Here is a 24,942-nt window from a genome sequence, read left to right as displayed (position 1 = left end):
TCACGTCAGTTTTTGTTTCGGTTTCGTGCGCACCAACACGATGTTGTCATGTTTATCGTGCCGCTCACCACGAGCGAAACCCGCTGTTGTAATCACATCTGAAAGTGGTTTATACCGGCGGATTTATGACGATCTAAGTTGTCCATCGGCGTTTGCGGCCGCCACCGCGGCCGCCGCTTCGGCCACCGGACATTCTTTAAATTCCTATGCAAATTCGGCGGATTCATGACGATTTAAACTGTCCATCGGCGTTTGCGGCTGCCACCGCAGCAGCCATTGCAGCCGCCAGACATCCGTTTGCAGCAGCGGCCGCGGTGGCGGCCGCAAACGCCGATGGACAGCTTAAATCATCATGAATCCGCCGGTATAAACCACTTTCAGATGTGATCCGGTCGCTGTTGTGGCCGGATGTCCGGCGGCCGCAATGGCGGCCGCAAACGCCGATGGACAGCTTAGATCGTCATGAATCCGCCGAATTTGCATAGGAATTTAAAGAATGTGCGGCGGCCGAAGCGGCGGCCGCAAACGCCGATGGACAGCTTAGATCGTCATAAATCCGCCGGTATAAACCACTTTCAGATGTGATTACCACAGCGGGTTTCGCTCGTGGTGAGCGGCACGAAAAACATGATGACATCGTGTTGGTGCGCACGAAACCGAAACAAAAACTGACGTGACAGTTTCACGAATCCCCATGAGACCGTGTTGACAATTGACATGAAAAGACAGCTTGAGCCCCAAAACCTCTGTTTTGACTCCAACAACAGCTTTCTAGGCCACATGGTAGTCGAGAAACAAAAAAATGTATATTGATGGCCATATTGGCGGCGATATTGGGTTTTGCTGTAATGGACATGTTTTACAAGTAAAGCAATGGCAGTATTGGAATGCTTGACCCCAAAAATCTATGTCTAGACACCAAAATCAACCTCCTAGCTCAATTAGTTACTGAGATATAGGCAGTGGCAGCAACTTTGGCAGTCATTTTGAATTTTGGGCTGTAAAAAAGTTAGCCATCATTTTTGGCAGGTATATAGGAGCTAATTTTCCTTCAAAATGGTTTAGAATGCCAAATCCATAAAGAATAAAGGTTCGGAGAGGTTGGTCACGAAACCCCCAAAAATGACTCTACTACAGAGGCTTATGAATATGCCCACAGAGGCCCAGTGCCATTCACTCTGGGCAGTCCCAGAAAAGGAGAGAGTTCAGCCCCTCTCCAGGAGTTTGATTCTAGGACTTGCGGTGCATGGAGGTGAGTCAAGTTATATCTAGCCGGTACCACTCCATCTCCCGCACCAACTCACTTTCTTTCCCTCTCAGTGAGGTTACATTCTGTGTCTGTAATACCAGTCAACATGCCCAGGTGCTCCCTTGCCTGCCACCCAGCTGACATTACATCTGAACGCAATGCCTATAGCTGTGGGTGGTTGGCATAGTAAGGTTGGGGCCTGAAATAGCACTTTTGGGCTGTGCCCACTTAGATACTGTAGTTTAGTACTATAGTTTACATGCTCGACTGAGCCCTATGAGCAGATTGTCAGGCCACCAGAGGCTCGTCCGTAAGCTCCCATCCCAGACTTGACTCCAGAAGGAGACCCTGATCTCACTATTCTACATCAGGTGGCACTGCTCCTTATGACCAAAATTATGAGTTTTTTTTAAATCCTATTTTTGTCTGGTTTCAGAGTCCCAACTGGAGAACATATGTTTGGAGAACAGTGTGAAGGCAAGAGAGAAAGAGCCGGACAAGGGGAAAGACAAAGAGGGAGAGGAGAGGAGAGAGGAGATGAGAAGTCGCTCTTCCTCCACCTCCTCAGAGGATTACATCATCATCCTCCCCGATTGCTTTGACACCAGTCGGCCACTTGGGGAGTCAATGTACAGGTAGAACCATAATTTTTCTGGAGTAACAGTATTAACTGCGACGTGTTGTCATGACAGTTTGTGTTACCTGTAAACAATGATTTTATTTAAAGTGAACAGACAATAACTTAGTATATAATAATAAGTTAGTTAAGGGCCTTCAATTGGCAACTTGATGGTGGATACTCTTTCCTTTTAATCCACATTCCTTGTACTGTTGCAGCTCTGCTCTATCCCAGCCTGGCGACATCCCAGTCAAGACTCCGTCAGACTCAGATACAACATCTTCTGACCATCCAAGGAGGATAACTGTGGAGGGGGAGCTGTGTAAGGCGGGTGAAACTGCAATGGTGCCAGGGACAGAGTTGTCAGGAAACAGCAGCGCCAATGACATGCTTTGTACATCTCAGACGCTGGATGATGAGCCACTGACACCTGAAGTGGTCGCACCCTCTAAGGCCATCATTACATCAAGGTCAGTATGAGACAGGCTTTATTTCCTAATTCCCAGTGTTTTGCCTTAGTGTATTATACCACCATACAGCAAATGTATAACTGGGCCATAGACAGCAAAATACAGCATTCTATTTTTCACAAACTATAATTACATATATTGCAGTAAGTTATTTAATATTTTCTTTCCAAGTATTAGTTAGTACTGCCCAAAGTTTTTTCTTGTTTTATTTTTATTTTTGGCATTTTGCCTGTTTTAAAAGTGATAGTACACAATTAAAAATTCAAAATACAAGGAGAGAAAGGGCCATGACATACAACAAAGGTGCCTCAGACGTTGTCATAACCTTAGTACAGCGTTACTTTCAAATTTAATGTTTTCTTGTATTTTTTGTTTCTTTTGAGGGAAATATTTAGGAGGCCAATAGTTTGTTGCATTAACGGTAAATGTCGGAAGATGGGGCAAAATCATGTAAATGTCTTGACATTGTACAGTCCAGAGAGCAGCAGAAAAACAGATGTGAATGCGGCCAATCCTGAAGAAGGAGCAAAGGCAACTGTGCTGTACCAAACTGAGAACGGTAATAACATTGCTGTATTCCTACCGGGTTTTTAAAAAAAAAAATAGACATAAGTGTGAAGGAGTCAATGTTGATGTGATTATTTGTTGTCTCACAACCTCAGATCCTGAAAAAACACAAACAGAGGTTACTGCAGCTACTGCGGACACAGAGAAGGAAAACTCAGAGGACTCCAGGTGAAACACACACATCAAACAAGCACATGTGGATTTCTGTGTTGTGAAAAACATAAACACGATTATATGACTATCATTTACTAAAGAAAAAAAGAAAATGGTCCCACTGGCAACAACTGTTGCCGCTCATTTTTCTTTAAATTTTTATTCTCTAAAAGTGTTGTTTTGGCTTTGGATAACTCGTGGAAGTTTTAAATTCAAACAATAGGTTTCCTCCTCTAAATTGCATTAATGTCATGTCACTAGTGTGAATGGTCACATGGGTCCGTGTACGTCGCCGTCATTCTATTTTCGATTTGGGGTCAAAACACCAAAAACGGATAACGGCCGTTTCCCGTTTTTCGTTTTTAAATTTCATTGTTTGATATCCGTTTTTTAACTACACTTTTGCAAGACAAACATCAGAAATGACGACGTACACAGACCCACTCTCCTAGAACCAAATCAAAACATAAATGTTGTTAACCCTTTAAGCTGCAGTCAATTCCAGCCATTATCAGTACAAAAAAATCGCTAATATTCTATTTTTAAATAAAAAATATGACGAGACATACAGGGAATATTGGACGGGCATCGCCAGGTGCATTTCCTTGAAAACGACCTATTCTTGGTAAATATACCGACTTCAAGACATGTTTTGGACAAAATATTTTACTGACTTGTTTTGTTTGGATGTCCAAGGTTGGATTATGGCGGTTTTTTGTGGAATATTTTCATCTGTGTGTAATAATGAACCCGGAAATGTGAGTCGCGCTGTGTGCGTTGAAGCCGTGTATAGAGAACAGATGGATGGATATTCGTTGTTTGTCGGACAAATGTGTTTATATTACCCGCTGTGGTAATCACATCTGAAAGTGGTTTATACCGGCGGATTCATGAGAATCTAAGCTTTCCATCGGCGTATAGTGTTTGTATAATCGCGTTTGCAGCCGTCGGACATTCTTGAAATTCCTATGCAAATTAGTAAGTGTACCGCCGGCGGTACACTGAAGTTTTTAAACTGCACAAACACATAGTGCTTCTCTTACATGTTAACGTGCTTGGTCGTAGGGTCCATGCAGGGATCTTACCCTTAACCCTGCCCTCACAACCCTTGACATTTCTTGATGACAGGTAGCCGGTCATCATTTTGCGGCCAAATGATGATCCAGTCTGGAAGAACATTTAATGTTGAAAATTGTGTATTCTGAGCTAGAGCACCCAGAAGGTGGCGATGTTCATATTATTACTATGACATTCAGATATAGTGGATGAGATTGTTCACAAAGTATATAAAAACTAGGCATGCAATTATGATAGACCGCTTCGACAGTGCTGTTCTGACTATTACATTTATTTCTTAAGTCACCCTGCTAGTCCTGTGAATAAATAAGACAGCAGTGAAATCCATTGTACCCGATTTGCTTGCCCGTTGGGGCAACTCTTGTAATATTGGGCTATAAAAATAATAAATAAATAAAAAACTGATATCAAAAAATGAAATTTAACTTCTAATTTGTTTTTTGATATCTGTTTTTATTGAAAAAAGAAAATCGGAAAATGGATTGGTTTTCCATTTTCTGATTTTTATTTTGAAAACGAAAAACGGGAAACGGCCGTTATCCGTTTTTGGTGTTTTGACCCCAAATCGAAAATAGAATGACGGCGACGTACACGGACCCACATGACTAGGCCTCTTTACTTCCTCCCCCTGCACTGCCGGAAGGAGATGTCTGCCTCAACCTTGACCAAGAAAAATTTATTTAAATACCTTAATGAACAGCTATAACTGAGATATTTTGTACATAATTTTTTAAAAGGGTAGAAATCGTAAACGTAAGCATGGCAACATTTGTTACCGCTAGCATAATACATAGTCCAATCCAATCCAATCCAACTTTATTTATAATGCACTTTACAAAGTGCATTATAGTTGACCAAAGTGCAGTACACACATAAAATATATAAGACATTAAAAATCAATAAGCAAAATAAAAACAGGTATAAAATTACAACTTAGAATGAATTAAAAGCTAAAGTAAAAAGATGTGTTTTAAGAGCTGATTTAAAAACAGGCAGTGAATCGATCTGTCTAAGGTGCAAAGGTAGTGCATTCCATAAAATAGGACCAGCGACAGAAAAAGACCGAGCACCTCTCCTTCTCTTGTTTGACTTTGGGGTCACCAGCAATGAAAGATCAGTTGATCTGAGGGAACGTGCACGTACATAGGGCTGCACCAGCTCAGTCAGATATTGTGGTGCAAGGCCATGAAGGCTTTTAAAAACAAATAAAAGAATTTTAAAATCAATTCTGTAGCGTACGGGAAGCCAATGCAAAGACTTCAGGATAGGAGTTATGTGCTCCCTCTTTTTAGTCCCTGTCAAGAGTCGAGCTGTTGCATTTTGTACCAACTGTAGACGATACAAGAGTTTTTCTTCAAGACCGACATACAGCGCATTACAGTAATCAAGACGGTTGGTCACAAAAGCATGAATTAATATTTCAAAATGCTTCGGAGACAGAATAGGCTTAACTTTAGCCAGTTGTCAGATTTGGAAGAAGCTTGTTTTTACAACTGAACTGACCTGTGCTTCAAGTTTGAGGGTGCAGTCAAATTTTACACCCAGATTCGTGATCACCGGCTTAAAATACTGGTACAGGGCACCAAAATCATCCTGAGCCGGGGTTCCACTGCTAGGCTCAAACACTGTCATTTCCGTTTTACTGTCATAGTCCAATACATACATACATAGTCAATATATAGTCCATCCAATAAACCATATTTTGTGACTTATGGAGGAACTGCAGCAGACAGCCTGAAATAGACAATAGCAGACCCTGTTGATGTGTCCTTTAACTCCAAGGGTGCTCACAAGATGATGCCATACACAAAACAGGTATCAATTGCATGAAAGCATTATGTACCATTATCTTCTGGCCATGATGTTAGTGGTCAATAAAAAGTCAATCCAAGTTACTGTCACAATGTGAATTTATTTTGTTTTTGTAAACTATGGTCAGTTCTTATTTTGTAAGATCAAACACTCTTAGCTCTACGGTTATTAAACTGTTTTATGAGACTGTGAAATGCAGTAATTGCAATGTTGTCAATTTTAGTTCTCTTCAGTATGCATTACCATGGTATCTTTATGTATCTTATAAAGTTGTGAACACATTTATAACCATGCCTAGTTGTAATATATTACACTTATTAGTGTTATTGTTACTTTAAAAAAATGTGTGAATAGGTCAAACTGAAGAATTTGTGTAAATTTATACTATGCGATTTCCCACCGGCAACAATTGTTGCCAAGTATTAAACCTACATTTGCACAAACAAAACCAACAACAATTGATGAGTATAAAACCTACATTTCCACAGACAAAACCAACATGAAATGAAAAAATGTATACATATTTTCTGTTAGGGAGGTCTAAGGAGTAAAATACATGCACTTATTTTGCAGGGAAAAATTTGGAATTAAACGGGTTAAGCATTAAATATTGGGAATATCAGCAGTTTGAACAAAGGATTTACTGTATATTCAGAAAGTAATCACACAGATTGCCATTTCAATTTATGTGTCTCCTCACCGATTTACAGTTATTACTACATTATGACAAAACATAAACAGAATTTTTTGAATTTTTACACACTTTCACATATTTAAGGTCTGACAATGTGTCACAGAAAAAAGGTCCTGCTTGCAGAGCTGGGAGACAGGACTGTGTTGAGATGTCCAGACCTGGTTACGCTGTGAGACAGCTGAATTCTCTCAAGATGTGCAAGATCAAAATCTCGAGAAAATCAATCTCATCAGCATCAGTGCACTTGCTGGCAGTCACAGTTGATCAAACCGATCTTCATCCACAGAGGAACTACTGCTGGCTGTGAGTGTGTTTTAGGTTAGAGGTCGGCCATGATAGAAGATGATAGACAGCTGGTACATCTGCCAAGTAGGCTTGCACAATGCTGCAATTCTACAGATATCTGATATGCCAATATTTTGCTACTTATTTTGGCTAACTTTCAATGTTGGTAATGATATATTTAATTATTTTTAACCTAGTAAATAAACTGGTAAATGAAGATAAAAAAATACCATAATTTTCGAAAGTGCACATTCACTATGCAAAATATGAATACTACCTAAAGCTACTTTTTTATTACACAAACGCATATTTATTTTCATGTAACTTCTGTAAACTATAAATCGTCAACTTTCAGTTTAGGCCAATGCCATTTTGTATTTCATTTTAAATCTAGTATTGGTAAGTATATTTGGCATCCAAGTAGTTTCTAAAAGTGTCTGCACTCTTCCAAAAATTTCCAAGTACAATTTCTTAAATGGTTCTGTGTAACAATCATCTGGCACATCAGCTTGCATACCTAGGGAAGGCTACAAAAATGTTATACTTTATTGAGCACTCACAAGAACACAGTGGCATTAATGGCTCCTAAGTGTGAGAGGATATAGCACTCAGCACTCCAGTGATCTAGACTTTGTGGCAGAGTGGCCTGATGCATATCTCTCCTCAATGAAAGCCTGCCTGGTGTGACTCTCAGATAATAGCCAAAAGATTTTGTGGTCTGATTAAATCAAGATTGAACTGAACTACTCAATACCATTCAAACTGATGTCAGGGTGTAAGGAGAGTTGAAGGCAGAGAAGTATAGAAATACCCCTCATGAAATCATGGTCTAGAGAGAGTGGTTTCCAACCTGGAGTCCGTGTCCACTTACGGGGGGCGGCAGAGATCAGAGGGGGAATGTGAAGCTTTGTCAGTTCTGAGGCTGTGAGGTTATAAAAATGAGATGTCCACATTCTGGATAAAATCACAGTAACAGACTTACTGTGTCATCACAAGTCTACCTATTAAACATTTTTAAAATATATTTATTTGCTCTTTCCTCAAAAATCCTTTGCTGCTTCGATGGCCACACCTCCTTGACCTTTCAACCTCTGTCCATGCTTTCTTCAGGTTGGCTCGCTAAACGCTAGCTCATCCCGATTCATTATTTTTGTGTGCAGTTAGAAAATTACTGATGGGAACAATGTTTGAAAAACGCAAAACTGGTGAAAATTCATCAGTACCTTAAAAAAACTGCCCATACCTCAAGAGTTACCCTAAATTTGATTTTATTGAAGGACAAGACAGAATAGTATTATTTCTGGTGAAATGCTAGTAAATAACAGCATGAAGCCAAGCAAATTACGGCAACATCAGGAAACAAGACGCAGTTCAGTAAAGTCAGAAAGATATTCATAGATTTGGACTTCCGGCATCAATAACTCATTAAATATGCATTGTCAAAACATAAACAATGCCTCTTTTCCATCATTGTAAGGTAGACAATGTGCTACAAGCCCAGTTTTGCTGGGGTTGGGGGCAGCGCTGGGGCTGGGGTGCATCTTAAAGGGGGGCTCCAAGCCAAACAGGTTGAGAACCACTGGCCTAGAGCACCGTGAACCTCACACTATGGTTCAGTTCTCATATTATAAATGTTTACTTGCTGTTGCTGGGAAAGTTCCTGTTATAATTCTGGCTCTGGACTCTGAGGGTAACTTCTTCTTCTATAACAAACCAGATACAATGTTAATGTCCTTGCTGTGGCAAATGACTGGTTTTATTTTATTTGACTGCATTAATGTTTAAGTTGAGCAAATAAATAAATTACTAATTAATTAATTTATTTAATTTAGAAAATTAATTGAGTGTCATTTATACTCTTGAACAGTGGATGGCGATAATACTCTGTATTAACTGTCAACTCTGTAATGCGAGTTGACACGCGCCATTTCACACCATAGAAGACCTGCAAAGTATATTTACATATGTTGAGCATGGCGAATTGCAGATAAAACGAAAGCATGAAGCCTTCAAAATTGCAGCGATATTTGGAAACAAAACACCACTCTCTCAAAGATAAACCTGTTGAGTTCTTCAGAAGACGACTTCAAGACCTGAGGACATCACAAAAGTGTCTTATTTCTTCGTGCTCGAAGCAAGAACAGGCACTGCGTGCATCTTACCAGGTGGCACATCGTATTGTGAAGTTAAAAAAGCCCCACACCATTGCAGAGGACCTCGTCTTACCTGCAGCTGTGGACATGGTCCGAGAGGTTTTGGATCAATCCGCAGCTGATAAACTTAAAACTCTACCTCTGTCAAATGACACAATAAGTAGGCAAATTGAAGACATGTCGGAGGACATCAAACAACAGACCACAGCTCACATTAAGGCAAGTGGTCATTTTGCTTTACAAATGGATGAATCTACTGACATCATACAAAGGTATTGTCCCGTTTTTACAAACTCCGAGCTGAAATCGCAGCCTTTCTTGCTCAGAAAGATTCGCCTCTTGCAGACCTGTTCAGTGACAGTGTGTGGCTCGCACACTTTGCTTAGCTTGCTGATGTGTTTGAACAGTTAAATGCATTAGATGTGTCTGTGCAGGGGAGAGGGCAGAACATGCTCCAGCACCCCCCGTGACCCTAGTGAGGATAAAGCGGTGTACATAGAATGGATGGATGGATGGATGGATGACAAATTCGAAGCTTTCAAAAAAAAGATCTCCTTATGGGCAAGTTGTGTTTCTAAAAACCGGCTTGACATGTTCCCCAATGCCAGAAACGGGAGGAAAAAATGTAATGAACAAAACGATCACGACACATCTGAATAAACTTCTGGAGCGGTTTAATCACTACTCTCCAGAGAAACGGAGGGATGATGGGATACGTGACTTCTTCGGAATTGACTGGGAAAGTGTCACGTTGCCAAGCAACGAAGAGTGTATGCTGGTGGAGCCGTCATGTGACCGCACACTGAAAAAGAAATTCATGGAGGTAAGCCTCTCCCATTTCTGGTGCAGCATTGTGATGAGCGAGTATCCTTCCCTTGCCACTCGAGGAGTAAAGATCCTCTTGCCATTCAGCACTACCTATCTCTGTGAGTGTGGCTTCTCAGCTCTGGTTCAGCTGAAGACAAAGCACAGAAACTGACTGGACATTGAGCATGACCTCAGAGTTGCTTTGTCTACTATAACTCCAGACTTTGAGACTCTTGTCAGGAGCAAGAAAATGCCCAGTTCTCCCATTAATTCCTCCAAACTCAGGTCTGTGACATCGGTGTTACACCTAAGGTGGAAATAAGTACTGCTTAATTTTCTTCAAAGCACAATGTTTTTCAGTATTTACCTGTTGATTAGCTAATAGGAAGAAAAGTTCATTTCGTGTACTTTAATCATTTTGAATTGCACTTTTTGTTTAATTTATTTTTAGTTTGTGGATAAAATTGCTACTGAGGAAATGGATTTTTTCCCATAGTGCAGTGTTGATTGTGTAGGTTCAGAGAGTGAGGATCCTCTGTTAAAACTACATAATTTGAGTTGTTTAATATATATATATATATCAGTAGTTGCACTTTTTTCTTTTATGCATTTTGCATGAATACCCCAACTGAGTCTGTTAAAAATGATTGTTATTGAAATGTTCTGATTGTTATGTCAGCCTTATGATTAATACTTGAATAAGTGACTGGATAGTTTTAACAGGAAACTGTTATATATTCAGTGAGTGGTTATTCAGCTAAAACTATATATTTCGAGTTCTTTTTGAAACTACTGCTCAGTGGTTGCACTTTTTTTCATGTCTGTGCATAAAAGCACTGTTTAGTCTTAAAAATGACTGTTACTGAAATGTTCTGATTGTTATGTCACCTGATAATTAATGCTTGAATATGTGGCTGGATAGTTTTAATAGGAAATTGTTATATATTCAGTAAGTGGGTACCCAGTGAAAGCTACATACTTGAGTTTTTTTTTTAAACTGCTGCTCAGTGCTTGCACTTCTTTGTTTCATGTTTGTACATGCTAAGTCTTTGAAAAAAAGCTGATATTACTGAAGTGAAGCATTTTGGATTTAATTAATATGCAGCTAATTGAGCATTAAAGGGAATATTTCCCTCTCTATTATCACCACTTAAAGTCATTTTGGTTTTGCTGGTCGTTTTGGTTCATCAATAAACTTGTATTATTTTGTGTTGGCATTCTGTGATATTCTATTCTACTATCTCTGGTTCAAACTGCACAATCATTTCATTTAATAAATTTAGAAGTTGAAAATTTTCCTTGATTTGGGTCACGACTTGTCATGAATGGTGATGATGGGTCCTGGAGCCAGACCAGTAGAGAACCACTGCTCTAGGTAATAAGAAGACAAGCAAAACAGCTCACATACAATCCTCCTAAGTGGGAGGAAGGGGGTCAGACAGGCTCAGAAGACCAGCGGTCTGAGAGACGCACACCAGTGCCACAAATTGTATGGTGGGGAGCTGCAGCGAAATACAGAGGTCCTGGCAACTGGCAGGTATGGCTGGGTCAGACAGAAGACATGGGGCGGGGAGTCCACATCTCTTGGCAGATGCAGCCAGGTCGGGCGGAATATGGGATCCAAGTCCACTTCAGACTGCAGGTGGGGAGAGCTGCAGCGACGGCTCAACAGAGCGGAACAGAACCAGACAGCACGGTCATGGAACTGTGGGCAGAACAAACAAGCATTAAAACCGGAAAACCAGAGATTGTGCAATGAACGTGTAATCATGGCTAGTGCAATTGACAGCAAGTTAAAGGTGAAGCTGTGATCTGGCGACAAATGCAGGGATGAGCTGGGTCTTATTAGGTCGATGATCAGATGCATTTGCACCGTCTCCGTGCAGCTGCTTCTAGTGCGGTCTGATCACCAGTAGCAAGGAGCGCAGCAAGAGGAGGAAGCTATGATGAGGGACAGTAGGGGAGGAAAAAGCGAGAGATGGAGAGAGAAGAGAAGATAGAAGAAGGGAGAGAAAGAGGAAGAGAAAAAGAAGAGAGGGCAGACAGTAGGACAGCTCAGTTGTAAACAAAGGACCCACCCATAACCACTTTCAATGTAACAACGAAATGCTGTACGTCGAAGATATCGTAAACCAAGTACCCCAATAGTCAGTTAAGAGGGGAAGTTAATAATGATAGTGAGAGCGGGACCAGACAATTCACAGACCGTGCATTTGAACAAGCTGAGACAAGTATAGACATTGGTGAGACTTTCCACTTTCATGGTAAATTATCGTGAGACCTCCTCCCTGACCAGAGCCATGGGGTTGACAGTGTTGTGGTATCTTTTATACTTCGAGGATATGCAGATGTTAAAGAACACGTCTGGTGACACTGTTGCTTTTTATGATATAATTTATTATATAAAAAAGACAGTATCTGAACAGGCAACATGGTATGCCTGTGGAGACTTCACAGCCGATATGAAATTCCAGAACAACAGCATGCACTCACTTATATAGGTTTGTGTATGGGAACATAACAACGTATGACTTCCTTCAATGACAGGCCCCACTTCACTGTGCAAAATTCCCAGGCACAGAAGCCTCTTTAACATAAACATTCCTAGAGCAGAAATAGAAAAATGCATGTCTTATGTGAGAGACTACCTGTTTACAGGGAAAGAGGAAACGTATGTTTTCCCACAAATCGCTGGTCAAATACTGCAACAGGCAAAACACATTCCATTCTACTAACTTATTAAATGACATGTCTCAAATCAGATACTACAACAACACTGTTCTCTCTCAGCTGCTAAATATATTGATAGCCCAGCATTTTTCAGAAAAACATTTAAGAAGTTACCTAACCTTTCAAATACAAATTTAATAGTGGCTGGGGACCACAACATAATACTCGACTCCCATCTGGACAGGTCAGCTAGCAAAATATGTAACCCTTCTAACACCTCCACAGTCTTGAATAATCTGTTGCTTCCACTAATTTAGTTGACATATGGTGGCTCCATCATCCGACAGACAGAGAATATTCTTTCTTTTCGAATAAACACAAATCATATTCCCGCATTGATTTTTTTTTTTATTGGATGCTAAACTTACATCACACTTTACAAACACCAAATACTATAACGTCTTGATCTCGGACCACATCCCAAACTCCAATGACCCTCAATTTCAATAAACCCAGACCAGGCTCCTCGTGGTATTTCCGCCCATCTCTGTTAGCAGATGAAAACTTTTGTAAACATAGTATGTCTGTAAAAATTACACAATGTCTTGAGAATAATGACACCTCAGATGTCTCAGATTCAACCTTGTGGGAAACGTTCAAAGCTGTTATGAGAGGCCATATTATTGCATACGAGGCAGCTTTGAAAAAGTCAAATAAGATTCGGTTGCAAAATATTCTTAATTTTAAATATGAATAAAATACAATCTTATTGTGCAGGTTTGCGACCAGCTCCTGCGACTTAGGAGGTAATATTTCAAACTTGGTGACAAACCCCATACACTTTTAGCTTGCCAGCTTAGGGGTCAACAGGCCAGCAGAGCAATCCACAAAATAAAATTTCGCATTGGAGTAATCTTAACAGACCCTAAACTGATAAATTCTCGCTTCAAAGAATATTATGAAGAGCTTTACAGATCCAAAGCCACTGGTGATGTGGATAATTGGTTAAAACATCTAAACATACCAAGACTAGATGACACCTTAATGCCCTTAATGCGGAAATATCCCCAGCAGAAATACTGAACTCCATCAGATCAGTGCAAAATGGGAAAAACCCGGGACCGGACGGTTTTGGCATAGAATTTTATACGAAATTTGCAAATCAGATAACTCCAATTCTACACAGGATGTTTTCCCACTCAGTGGAATCTGAAAGACTTCCTCCAACCTTGTATGATGTGAATATTTCACTCTTGTTGAAGCAGGACAGGGATGAAACTGAGCCTTCATCATATCGTCCAATCTCCATGCTCAACTTAGATTTTAAGATATTTACTAAAATACTTGCAAAAAGGCTAAATGAGTGTACAGAAACCATTATTCACACGGATCAGACAGGTTTCATCCCTAATCAATTCTCTTTCTTTAATGTTAGACATGTAATGGGCATTATGTAATATTCTTTTGACAAAAGGTCTAAGCAAGCCATCCTGTGTCTGGACACGGAGAAGGTTTTCGACCAGGTGGAATGGTGGTATCTTTTGAGGGTTCTGGAGAAATTCGGTCTGGGTCCATCTTTCATTTCCTGTGTGCGCATGCTGTATGCCCAACCTACAGCATCTGTACTTACTAACTCAGATAGGTCACCTGCCTTTACTTAGCAGAGGGGGATGCGGCAGGGGTACCCCCTCTCGCCACTCCTCTTCCCATTAGCCATTGAACCTCTGGCAATCAGCGTTAGGGAGCATGTCTTCTTTTTTTTATTTGTCTGCATTTATTCTTATTGTTTAACTCCACAAAATGGGTGTCAATATTTTCTGAGATTGATGCATATTTTAGTCTTGCAGCCAAATATTTTAATATTTAGTGCATGTGTGTGACCATCACCAGCCCTCACTGAAAGCTAAGCTGATATTCTTTATGAGAATTCCTGATTATGAGCCAGGGAGGGCAGTGCTACACTTCAGTGATGTGCAGAGGAAACAAAGGGTGGACAGGATGAAACAGGACGAACAGGGATAGGAATTAACAAGCGGTGGTATAACAATTGAAGAGTGTCAGGTGCTGTGTTATTCCCAACTACCAATTGCCCATCAATAAAACAAAAAAAGCTGATCAAACATGCAAGTGTGAAGAACCCCAAAGGCCAGAACAGCTATCATGGCAAGGCAGAGCAAAGCCAAAAGGGTGCCCCTCCCCCACGGCCGCAGGAGCCACAGGGCAGCACCACCAGAGAGTCACCGGGCCCACCATGTACCACACGGACCCCGAGAACAAGAGGGAGCAGCTACTGACACCCCCAGCATGCCACGACCGACCAGGGCAGCCCAGGGCACGAGGCCCACCCACCACCCAAGCCCCAACCCCGCCCCAGCCCCCACCAGAACCTCCCACCCTACCCGCCAACCCCCCACACGTGCCTTCACCCACAAGGGGGCCGATGGCCCTGTGCAGCCAGGAAGCCAGACACAGGGGCCGAGCGCCCCACCGAAGGCATGGCAACCAGCCTAGCACTAAGCAGGCCGCGACCAGGAGCCAGTCAGAGGAAATTGGAGCCCGGCCGCGATGCGAGTCCAGAAGGCAAAAATGGACAGTGTGGTGGGGCCCGGCACCACCGATAGGGGACCCCCCAGCCACAGCAACACGGATGATGGTCCACCCCCGCCACCCCACAGCCATAAGGGGACCGGGTACGACCAGCGAGGCCATACCAGTGTAACCCCCCCATTACCCCCCTATTAATATGTTTCCTGATCCCTGATGGGAAACATTATCTCTGCACCGTGATAAGTGTAACCCTTAGTGTCATGTGCATTAAAAGTAGGGAGGCTGGGTGAGGCGTCAGCCATCCCAGACCTACCCCCAAGGTGAACGTGTGTGGTGCATTAAAAAAAATTGGAGAGCAGGGGAGACAAGCAAGAGGATGATGGGAAAGATACAGGGCCGTAGAGCCCTGCCGTCTGCCCCATCACAGAGCCCATCATTCCCGCCCCCACCTGCCCTCAGGACCCTAACTGTTGTGTCCCTATATGTGCCTAAGAGTTGCTATATACAGTGAGGTGTGAAATATGTGAAGGGCAAAATAAGAGGAAGTCTGGTGTGGATCCGGCCCATGAGAACAGAGCAGCGGGGGAGACAGGTAGTAAGACCACTGGTACTGAATCAGAGGGCCCCCAGAGCCAAGAGGCAAGGGACCACGGAGGGCCCACATGAACCAACTGGCCCAGCCAGCACCACAACACCCGGGAGCTGCAGCGCCAGAGCAGCGCCCCGGCAGACGCCATAGCCCCACCACGGGCCAGCCACACTCAGCACCCTGCCCCGGAGGGGGTACCAGGCCACACCGCAAGGAAGCAAGGGTCACGAGCCCCCACGCCCACCCCGGAGCCAGCATGTCCGGGATGCAAGATGCCCACCCCGCAGCATCACCGAGACCCCACCCCACCACACCCCAGGACAGCACCAAGTCCGGACGGAAGCCCCCAATCAGCAGAAACTGAACTCCAGTGGCGGCACACAGGCAAGGACCAAGGACTGTGCCCGGATGAGCCAGAGCCACTCCCACAGACAGACCACCCGGACCCCACGCCAGACCCCCAGGCAGCGGAGGGCCCCAGGCAGCGGAGGGCCCCGGGCAGGGGTGGTGAGGAGGGAGAGGGGTGAGGAGGAGCGGGCAGGCAGGAGAGAAGGGAGGAGGAGGGAAGCGGAGCGGGAAGGGACAGGGGAGCGACGGAAGGGCTGACCCACCCCAAACCACAAGGCCAACCAGGACGCCCCAGAAGAGACCAGCCACCACCACCCCCAAGGTCCCAGGAAAGCGTGCAGACCCAGCAGATCCAGGGCTCAAAGGGGGAGACACCGGAGACACCCACCTCCAGGGAGAGGGGCCCGAGCCACGCAGGCCCCGCAGAGCCAGGGAGCAACCCCAGGAACCATAGCGAAAGGACACCACCAGTGCATACACACGGCCTTGAAGTCCATGGTGGCATCATTCTTTGAAAGGTCGAGGGTTAATAAATAAAGCAGAGGAAAGTCAGACCATACGCCCAGACAGAATATCACAATTTTATGACGGGAGTGGCATATGCCCACACACAAGCAGAAGCTATAAATTAACATTCATTGATGTAATAAATGGAGACCATTTTTCTTTGAAGGAGTCCAATTGTTTTTTCTGGATAGCAGATACACACGTGGAAGAAGTTAAAGAAGGAAAAACCCACAATTCTCACTGAAATCACTTGAAACTCACAAAAGTAACAATAAATAAAAATTTATTGAAAATTAAATAATCAAAAACAGCCATTACTTTTGAATTGTTGATTAACATAATTATTTAAAAAAACAAACTAATGAAACAGGCCTGGACAAAAATGATGGTACCTCTATAAAAGATTGAAAACTATTTGACCAGAGTGACATGATTAACTCAGGATGAGTTAATGGTCGTTCCATTGACATCACATGTGTTTCCAAACTCATAATCAGTCAGTCTGCCTATTTAAAGGGAAACAAGTAGTCACCCTGCTGTTTGGTGAAAAGGTGTGTACCACACTGAACATGGACAACAGAAAGCGAAGGAGAGAATTGTCCCAGGACATCCGAAAAAAAATTATAGACAAACATCTTAAAGGTAAAGGCTATAAGACCATCTCTAAACAGCTTGAAGTTCCTGTGACAACAGTGGCTCATATTATTCAGAAGTTCAAGACCCACGGGACAGTAGCCAACCTCCCTGGACGTGGCCGCAAGAGGAAAATTGATGACAAATTGAAGAGACGGATCGTTCGAATTGTATCCAAAGAGCCCAGAGCAACCTCCAAAGAAATTAAAGGTGAACTCCAAGGCCAAGGTACATCAGTGTCAGATCGCACCATTCGTCGTTGTTTGAGCCAAAGTGGACTTCATGGGAGACGACCAAGGAGGACACCACTGCTGAAAAAAACTCATAAAAAAGCGAGACTGGAATTTGCAAAAATGCATGTTGACAAGCCACAAAGCTTCTGGGAGAATGTCCTTTGGACAGATGAGACCAAACTGGAGCTTTTTGGTAAGGCACATCAACTCTATGTTCATAGACTCAAAAACCAAGCATACGAAGAAAAGAACACTGTCCCTACGGTGAAACATGGAGGAGGCTCAGTAATGTTTTGGGGCTGCTTTGCTGCATCTGGCACAGGGTGTCTTGAAAGTGTGCAAGGTACGATGAAATCTGAAGACTATCAAGGCATTCTGGAGAGAAATGTGCTGCCTAGTGTCAGAAAGCTTGGTCTCAGTCGCAGGTCATGGGTTTTCCAACAGGACAACGATCCAAAACACACAGCCAAAAACACCCAAGAATGGCTGAGAGAAAAGCGTTGGACTATTCTAAAGTGGCCTTCCATGAGCCCAGATCTGAATCCCATTGAACATATGTGGAAGGAGCTGAAACATGCCATTTGGAGAAGACACCCATCAAACCTGAGACAACTGGAGCTGTTTGCTCATGAGGAGTGGGCCAAAATACCTGTTGACAGCTGCAGAACGCTCATTGACAAATACAGAAATCGTTTAATTGCAGTGATTGCCTCAAAAGGTTGTGCAACAAAATATTAAGTTATGGGTACCATCATTTTTGTCCAGCCCTATTTCATTAGTTTGTTTTTTTAAATAATTATGTTAATCAACAATTCAAAAGTGATGGCTGATTTTGATTATTTAATTTTCAATAAATTTTTATTTATTGTTACTTTTGTGAGTTTCAAGTGATTTCAGTGAGAATTGTGGGTTTTTCCTTCTTTAACTGAGGGGTACCAACAATTTTGTCCACGTGTGTATTCTCTCAAGTGAAATGTGTTCTGTGAGGAGGTTCAGCCAATGGATGATATTGAGGGCTTTGTTATCTTTCCAGTTAACCAAAATATTTTTTCGGCAATGGCAATAGCTGCAAGTGTGGGTTGGATATGAATGTCTGGTAAGACTGTTAGCGTTAGATTGCCAATTAGACAAACGTTCGGGGAATGCGGAATCCCGCAGTCCAAACTACTGGAGAGTTTCTATGTGATTGTTTCCCAGAACTGATAGACGGGCGTACATAGCCATAGAGCGTGCCATTTTTTGGGAGCATTGAGTACATGTGTCTGAGAAGTCCATTTTATACAATTTATATTGCATCATATGCATTGTGTGAAGAACCTTAAATTGGATCAGTTGTAAGGTGGTGTTTTTGTCATTTTAAATGTGTTTTCACAGATCTGGGTCCAAAAATCAGAGTCAAAAGATTTGGATAAGTCTTTTTCCCATTTTTGAGTTGGCAGATGTATAGAGTCTGTCTTTGAAAGTAAACTATACGTTTTTTGAGAGATTCTTATTTCTTGGAGATAGTTTTGCAATGTATTTGACAAATTCAGGTGACGTTAAATCAGTTGGCTGTAAAGTAGTCTGAAGCGATGGAATCCTACTTCTTAATCGTCTTCTTTACCCGCACTTACTGAAGGAAATTTCCATTTCTTATTTCCAGTGTTTGGAATAAGTTTATATATGTCCTAAATATGTTATCATCAAAAAGGTGATGGAGGTAGGTGACTTCTCTCTCTGCCCATGTGCTGAAATAAAGAGCTATTTTGTTGTTTTCAAAATCAGGGTTGTGCCAGACTGGGGAGAGTATCCTGGGTTTTAATTGGGAGCCTTCCAGCGTTTTCCACCAAGCAGACAAGGTGGAAACAATCATAGGGTTCTTGAAGCAGGAGTGGGGCAGAAGTGACAAAGGGAAGGTCAGAGATTTTGATCTGGTTATAATCTAACTGTTCTAGTTCAAGCCAGAAGTTATATTCTTCATGTGGATGTATCAATGTGGTGAGATATTTTAATTGGTTGGCTAAATAATAATACATGAAGTTGGGAGCCTCCAGTCCCCCTTCAGGTTTATTCTTCTGGAGGGTAGTCAAAGTGATTTTAGCCTTTTTGTTCTTTGAGTATAATTTACCAATGGCAGAGTCTAACGATTGGAACCACTTTGATGTGGGTTTAAATGGAATCATGGAAAGAGATAATTGATTTTAGGAAATATTTTCATTTTGACCGTAGCCACCCAAAAGGGAGATTAGGAGGTTGTTCTAACGCCTCAGATCATCCCCAAAAGTGGGGTGAAGCTCAGGTGAACTAGTTCTGAGAGTTTGGAGAAAATATTAATGCCCAGATATTTGATGTTGCTAGTAGATAAAGAATAATAAGAGTTTTGGACTGTGCGATTCCACAAGTTTTATGTTAAAGGTAATATAATTGATTTCGACCAGTTGATGGAGTAGTCTGAAATACGCGAAAATTTTGTGATGAGGTTAAATAATAAATAAATGTTTCGGTTCTTGTAGATAAAGTAAAATGTCATCTGCGTATAGCTTAATTTTTTGTTCAGACTCCAGAGTGCAGATACCTTTGATATCGGTGTTCTGACATACAGCTGTTGCTAATGGTTCGAGAAAGCAAACAATAAGGGAGAGAGTGGGCAACCCTATCTTGTTCCCCTTTGCAGACTGAAACTTTGTGAAGTGATCCCATTAGTGGTGACTGTAGCCTTGGGTGAGTTGTACGGAGCTGATACCCACTGGATAAACAATTCTATGAAGCCAAATTTGTGGAGCACAGTGAAGAGAAAGGACCAATTAACTTTGTCAAAGGCTTCTTCTGCATCCAGTGACATAAACACAGCTTCTTTGCTGTGACGCTGCGTCAAACAGATTAGATTTAAAAGTCTTCTTATATTGTGGGTGGAGTGTCAGCCATTTATGAACCCTGTTGGATTATAGTGAATTATTGACGGGATAATTTTCTTCAGCCTGGAGGCGAGTGCTTTTGAGATAATTTTGATGTAGGTGTTGATTAGTGACAGGTTGATAGCTAGAGGGAAGCGTAGGATCTTTGTCTGGTTTCAGTAATAATTTAATTGCAGCTGTATTCATGTGTGAACTTACATAACCATTATTTTTAATCTCTGTCACTGTCCTGAAGAAAAGGGATGCTAACGTTGAACAGAAATGTTTAAGAAATTCAGCAGGGAAACCATCAGGACCAGGTGCCTTGCCTGCTGGCATGCTGTCTAATGCACATTGTAATTCTTTGATAGTCAATGGAGCATCTAGTATGTCTCTGTAATCTGACATTAGTTCAGGCAAGTTTAGATTGTCGAGAAAATTATGAATATCTTCTTTGTTTGAGTTAACTGTTACTGAGTATAAACTCCGGTAATAATTAGAGAAAGTCTGATTAATTTCCTGAGGTGACTGAGTATATTTTCCTGAGGGATCCTGAATTGCTGTTATGAAGGATTTTTCTGTATTGCGCTGGAGCTGGTTTGCAAGAAATTTTCCTGATTTATTGTTGTGTTCAAAATCATTATATCCTAGTTGTTGTAATAAAAACTCTGTTTTCTTGGATAGGATATTATCGAGGTGTAGTTTTACATTTTGTAGTTCGGACCATAATTGATCATTTGGATTTATTGCATAATTCTCTGTAAGTTGTTTAATTGTTTCTTCAATTTCTTCCTCTGTTTATTGATCCTTTTTTTCTGTACGAGGAGTACAATATTATTTTACCTCTGATTACGGCCTTTCCAGTTTCCCAAAGTAAAGATGGTGATAAGTCATTAAATTCATTGTTTTTTAGAAAGTCTGCCCACTCCCTCTTTATTATCCGATCAAATTCTGGGTCTTCGAGTAGAGAAATGCTGAGGCGCCAAGTCTGAGGAAATTTAGGGATGGAATCTGTTTGCAGGCTGAGAGATATTGATGATGCGTGGTTGCTGATGATTCTGTGAATTTTAGTGGTAACTTTATGTGTGATAGAGTTATTTGAGAGGAAAAAGTCAATTCTTGAAAATGTTTGGTGCACCGGAGAGAAAAAATTATAGTCCCTCTTTGTTGGGTTTTTGAGTCTCCAGATGTCATCTCGTCCAAAATCTTTCATATAATTATGTATGACTTTAACTGATTCTGATTGTTTTGCATCTATTGGACTATTAGATCGATCTACTGAAGGGTTTAAAACTATGTTGAAGTCACCGTCAATAATAGTTGTTGAGTTAACAGATAAGTCTGCTCAGTGAGAGAAAACAGTGTGAAAGAAGGCTGGATCATTATTCGGAGCATACACATTTGCAATTGAATATAATTTATTAAAGATTGTTGCCTGGATAATAATATATCTGCCCTCTGAGTCCGTCACTGTACTATTTAAAGTGTACTCTCTTCTGGACTAAAATGGAGATCCCTCGTTGTCTGTTGTTAAAACAAGATGAAAAGATGACACTATAATTCAAATCTGATGGAGATTTTTCTTCCAATTGTGGTAAATGCATTTCTTGGAGGAGCAAAATATCTGCTTTTAATTTAGAGACATAATCCATGATTTTTTTTATTAAGATGGCGCCGTGAGAGCGGCAGCTATTTACAGCAGCTCCTGATAAGTTTAGGTATTTTTACATGTTTCTTGTTGTTTTCCTTTCCTTTTCTCGTCTCTTTTTCAAGTAAGTGCACTGCATTTGTAGAGTGCAACCATGGATGTACAAATTGCATTTTTACTACTTTTTTCCTTCTTATTGTGGAACTTAAGTTTACATCTGGTGGCCCGTTCAGCCACAGCTCCACTGTCTACAGTCGGGAACAGCTGTTGGCACTGAGCAAGGCCAGGCCACCGTTGTGGAAGACACCGGACATCACAGCGGAGCTCCGCAGGAGGAGGAGAGGATGCCGGGCAGGAGTGAAGCGTCGGGAAGAGAGGAGACGCTACAAGCCGTCCGTTCCATCTGTTATAATGGGAAATGTGAGGTCTCTCCTGAACAAAATGGAAGAGTTGGCGCTGACCAGGCTGCAGTGGGAATATAGGGAGTGCAGCCTCATGATGTTCACAGAGTCAGGGCTGAACGAACTCACTCCGAACTCACTTTTTACTCTGGATGGATTCCATCTCGTCAGAGCGGACTGGAACGCGAGGGAGAGTGGTGAGAGAAAGGGTGGGGGCCTCGCAATGTATGTCAGTGACTGATGGTGTAATGCTGGGCACATTAGCGTTAAACAGTGGCTCTGCACTGAGGATGTAGAATTACTGGCGGTCAGTCTGCTTCTGTTCTATCTGCCCCGGGAGTTTTCACATGTAATAGCTATTACTGTGTACATCCCTCCCTCAGCTGATGCGGCTGCAGTCTGTGAACTCATCCACAGTGAAGTGTCCCAGCTGCAAACATCACACCCTCAGTCTCTTATTATCATCTCAGGAAACTGTAATCATACATCGCTTACTGCCACTCTCCCCATGTTTACCCAGTACGTGACCTGCCATATCAGAGACAGTAAAACCTTGGGCCTACTGTATGCAAACATCAAAGATGCATACAGCTCCTCCACCCTCTCCCCGCTGGGCCACTCAGATCACAACCTAGTGAGACTGCATGCCATTTACATACTTATGGTGAAGAAACAACCCCTCACCATAAGGTGTGTAAAGAAGTGGTCTGATGAGGCCACTGGGGCGCTGCAGGACTGCTTTGAGACCACAGACTGGATGTACTTTGTGGTCCACACGGGGAAGACATCGACTCAGTGACAGACACTATCACGGATTACATCAACTTCTGTGCAGAGAACATCGTACTGACCAGGAAAGTACGGTGTTTCTCTAACAACAAACCCTGGGTGACCCTGGAACTGAAGGCCCTGGTGAAGGAGAAGAGGAGAGTTTTTGGATCTGGGGACAAAGAGGAGCTGAGGAGGGTGCAGAAGGAAATAAAGAAGATCAAGGCGGACAAGGCCAGCTACAGGACCAAGGTGGAATCTCACCTGCAGGAAAATAACACAAGGGAAGTCTGGAGTGACCTGAGATCCATCTCTGGTTATAACAGAGGCCATGAGAGGGGAGCTGCAGCAGGAGACCGGGAGTGGGCCAATGAGCTGAATCTGTTCTTTAACAGGTTTGACTCTGCTCCCACTCCTCCCCTCCTCTCATCAAAGCACCAACCAGCCAGCTCCTTCTTCACACCTCAGCTCTCTACCACCAACACCACCATCACCACCTCTCCCCTCCTCCCCATCCTCCATCATCTCCGGACTCCACAAACTGCCCTATCACCCTTCCTCGTCTCACCCCCCACCTCCATCATCCCTCCTTCTGACACCCTCCTCCATAGATATGGAGAGAAGAGTAGATACGCCAGTGCGCTGTAGCAGTCAGCTCAGTGACGTGCCTACGTGGTGGCCATCTTGGAGGGGGCAACCTTCCCATTCAAAGCAATGCATGTACATTGAAAAAAAAATCATAATTTGCTCATTTCTCAACCAATTTTTGTGTGGTTTACTTTATTGTCAACGTCAAAACATGTGCTATTGATCGAGAATATTTGATCAAAAAAAAAACGAAAAAAGACTTCCTACCAATGCAGCCTGCAGTTTTAATTCTTATTCTTTTGGTCCAAAGGCCAGAGAATCTTTTCAGTTCAGCCATTACATATATAAATGTAAATACTTAGATACATAGAAAATGTTTTGAGATCAAAAGATTTAATTGAAAATGTAATTTATTTATTAATTCTTAATACTAATTTATTTTATATATATATATATGTATATATATATATATATATATATATATTGTATAAATATAGCAAGGAGCTAGACTAGAACAGGATAGAGTTTATTCACATTTACAATAAACAACACAATTATTAATATTTATTTTTTAATATTTCTCTCTTTAGGCTGTTATGTACATATAACAAGGAGATAGACGAGAACATGATAGAGTTTATTTACATTTACAATAAACAACAGAATTCTTATTAATATTAATGATTATTTATTTATCTGTCTCTCTAGACTGTTCTATACTTGCAGCAAACCCCTCTCTCCTCAGAACTGCTTCTCACTTCTTCCGCAATCCACAGTCTTTGGGAAACCTATGTGGAGTAAAAAAAAGGTAGACAGAGAAATAAATATGTACACAACAACATTTAAAGAGAAATCATGCTAATAAATTAAGTACAAAGAACTGAATTAGCCAATATACTAGAGACCAAAGCTACTTAATTTGATAAGTATAACCTTGTTTAGTAACATTTCGATTATTTGAGAGCAGTCCCAAAAAATTGCCTGTAATCCCAGTCATAAAATGGGTTTGGAGGAAGAACATACACACGTGGACAAAATTGTTGGTACCCCTCAGTTAAAGAAGGAAAAACCCACAATTCTCACTGAAATCACTTGAAACTCACAAAAGTAACAATAAATAAAAACTTATTGAAAATTAAATAATCAAAATCAGCCATCACTTTTGAATTGTTGATTAACATAATTATTTTAAAAAACAAACTAATGAAATAGGGCTGGACAAAAATGACGGTACCCATAACTTAATATTTT

General features: G+C 41.8%; 2 protein-coding genes across 7 annotated transcripts in view; both read left to right on the top strand.

Moving 5' to 3' along the window:
* Positions 1 to 24,942, top strand: part of nbr1b (NBR1 autophagy cargo receptor b) — a 609,335-nt gene that overhangs the window by 285,134 nt on the left and 299,259 nt on the right. For all 6 annotated transcript variants that reach the window (XR_007938740.1, XR_007938739.1, XM_051941286.1 and 3 more), the window contains 4 exons: positions 1,686 to 1,884; positions 2,087 to 2,338; positions 2,812 to 2,897; positions 3,001 to 3,073. Coding sequence is in view for 4 of the 6 variants with exons in the window: in XM_051941286.1 (XP_051797246.1) it covers positions 1,686 to 1,884; positions 2,087 to 2,338; positions 2,812 to 2,897; positions 3,001 to 3,073 (610 nt within the window). In the remaining 2 variants the exon portion in view is untranslated. The remainder of the gene's footprint in view (positions 1 to 1,685; positions 1,885 to 2,086; positions 2,339 to 2,811; positions 2,898 to 3,000; positions 3,074 to 24,942) is intronic.
* Positions 1 to 24,942, top strand: part of LOC127531607 (general transcription factor II-I repeat domain-containing protein 2) — a 308,653-nt gene that overhangs the window by 252,006 nt on the left and 31,705 nt on the right. The gene's annotated exons all lie outside the window — the stretch shown is intronic.

This window comes from Acanthochromis polyacanthus, chromosome 21 (genome assembly GCF_021347895.1).
Source record: "Acanthochromis polyacanthus isolate Apoly-LR-REF ecotype Palm Island chromosome 21, KAUST_Apoly_ChrSc, whole genome shotgun sequence".
Taxonomy (NCBI): domain Eukaryota; kingdom Metazoa; phylum Chordata; class Actinopteri; family Pomacentridae; genus Acanthochromis; species Acanthochromis polyacanthus.
Note: the sequence above shows the minus strand (reverse complement) of the source record. Positions and strands in the feature narration are given on the sequence as shown.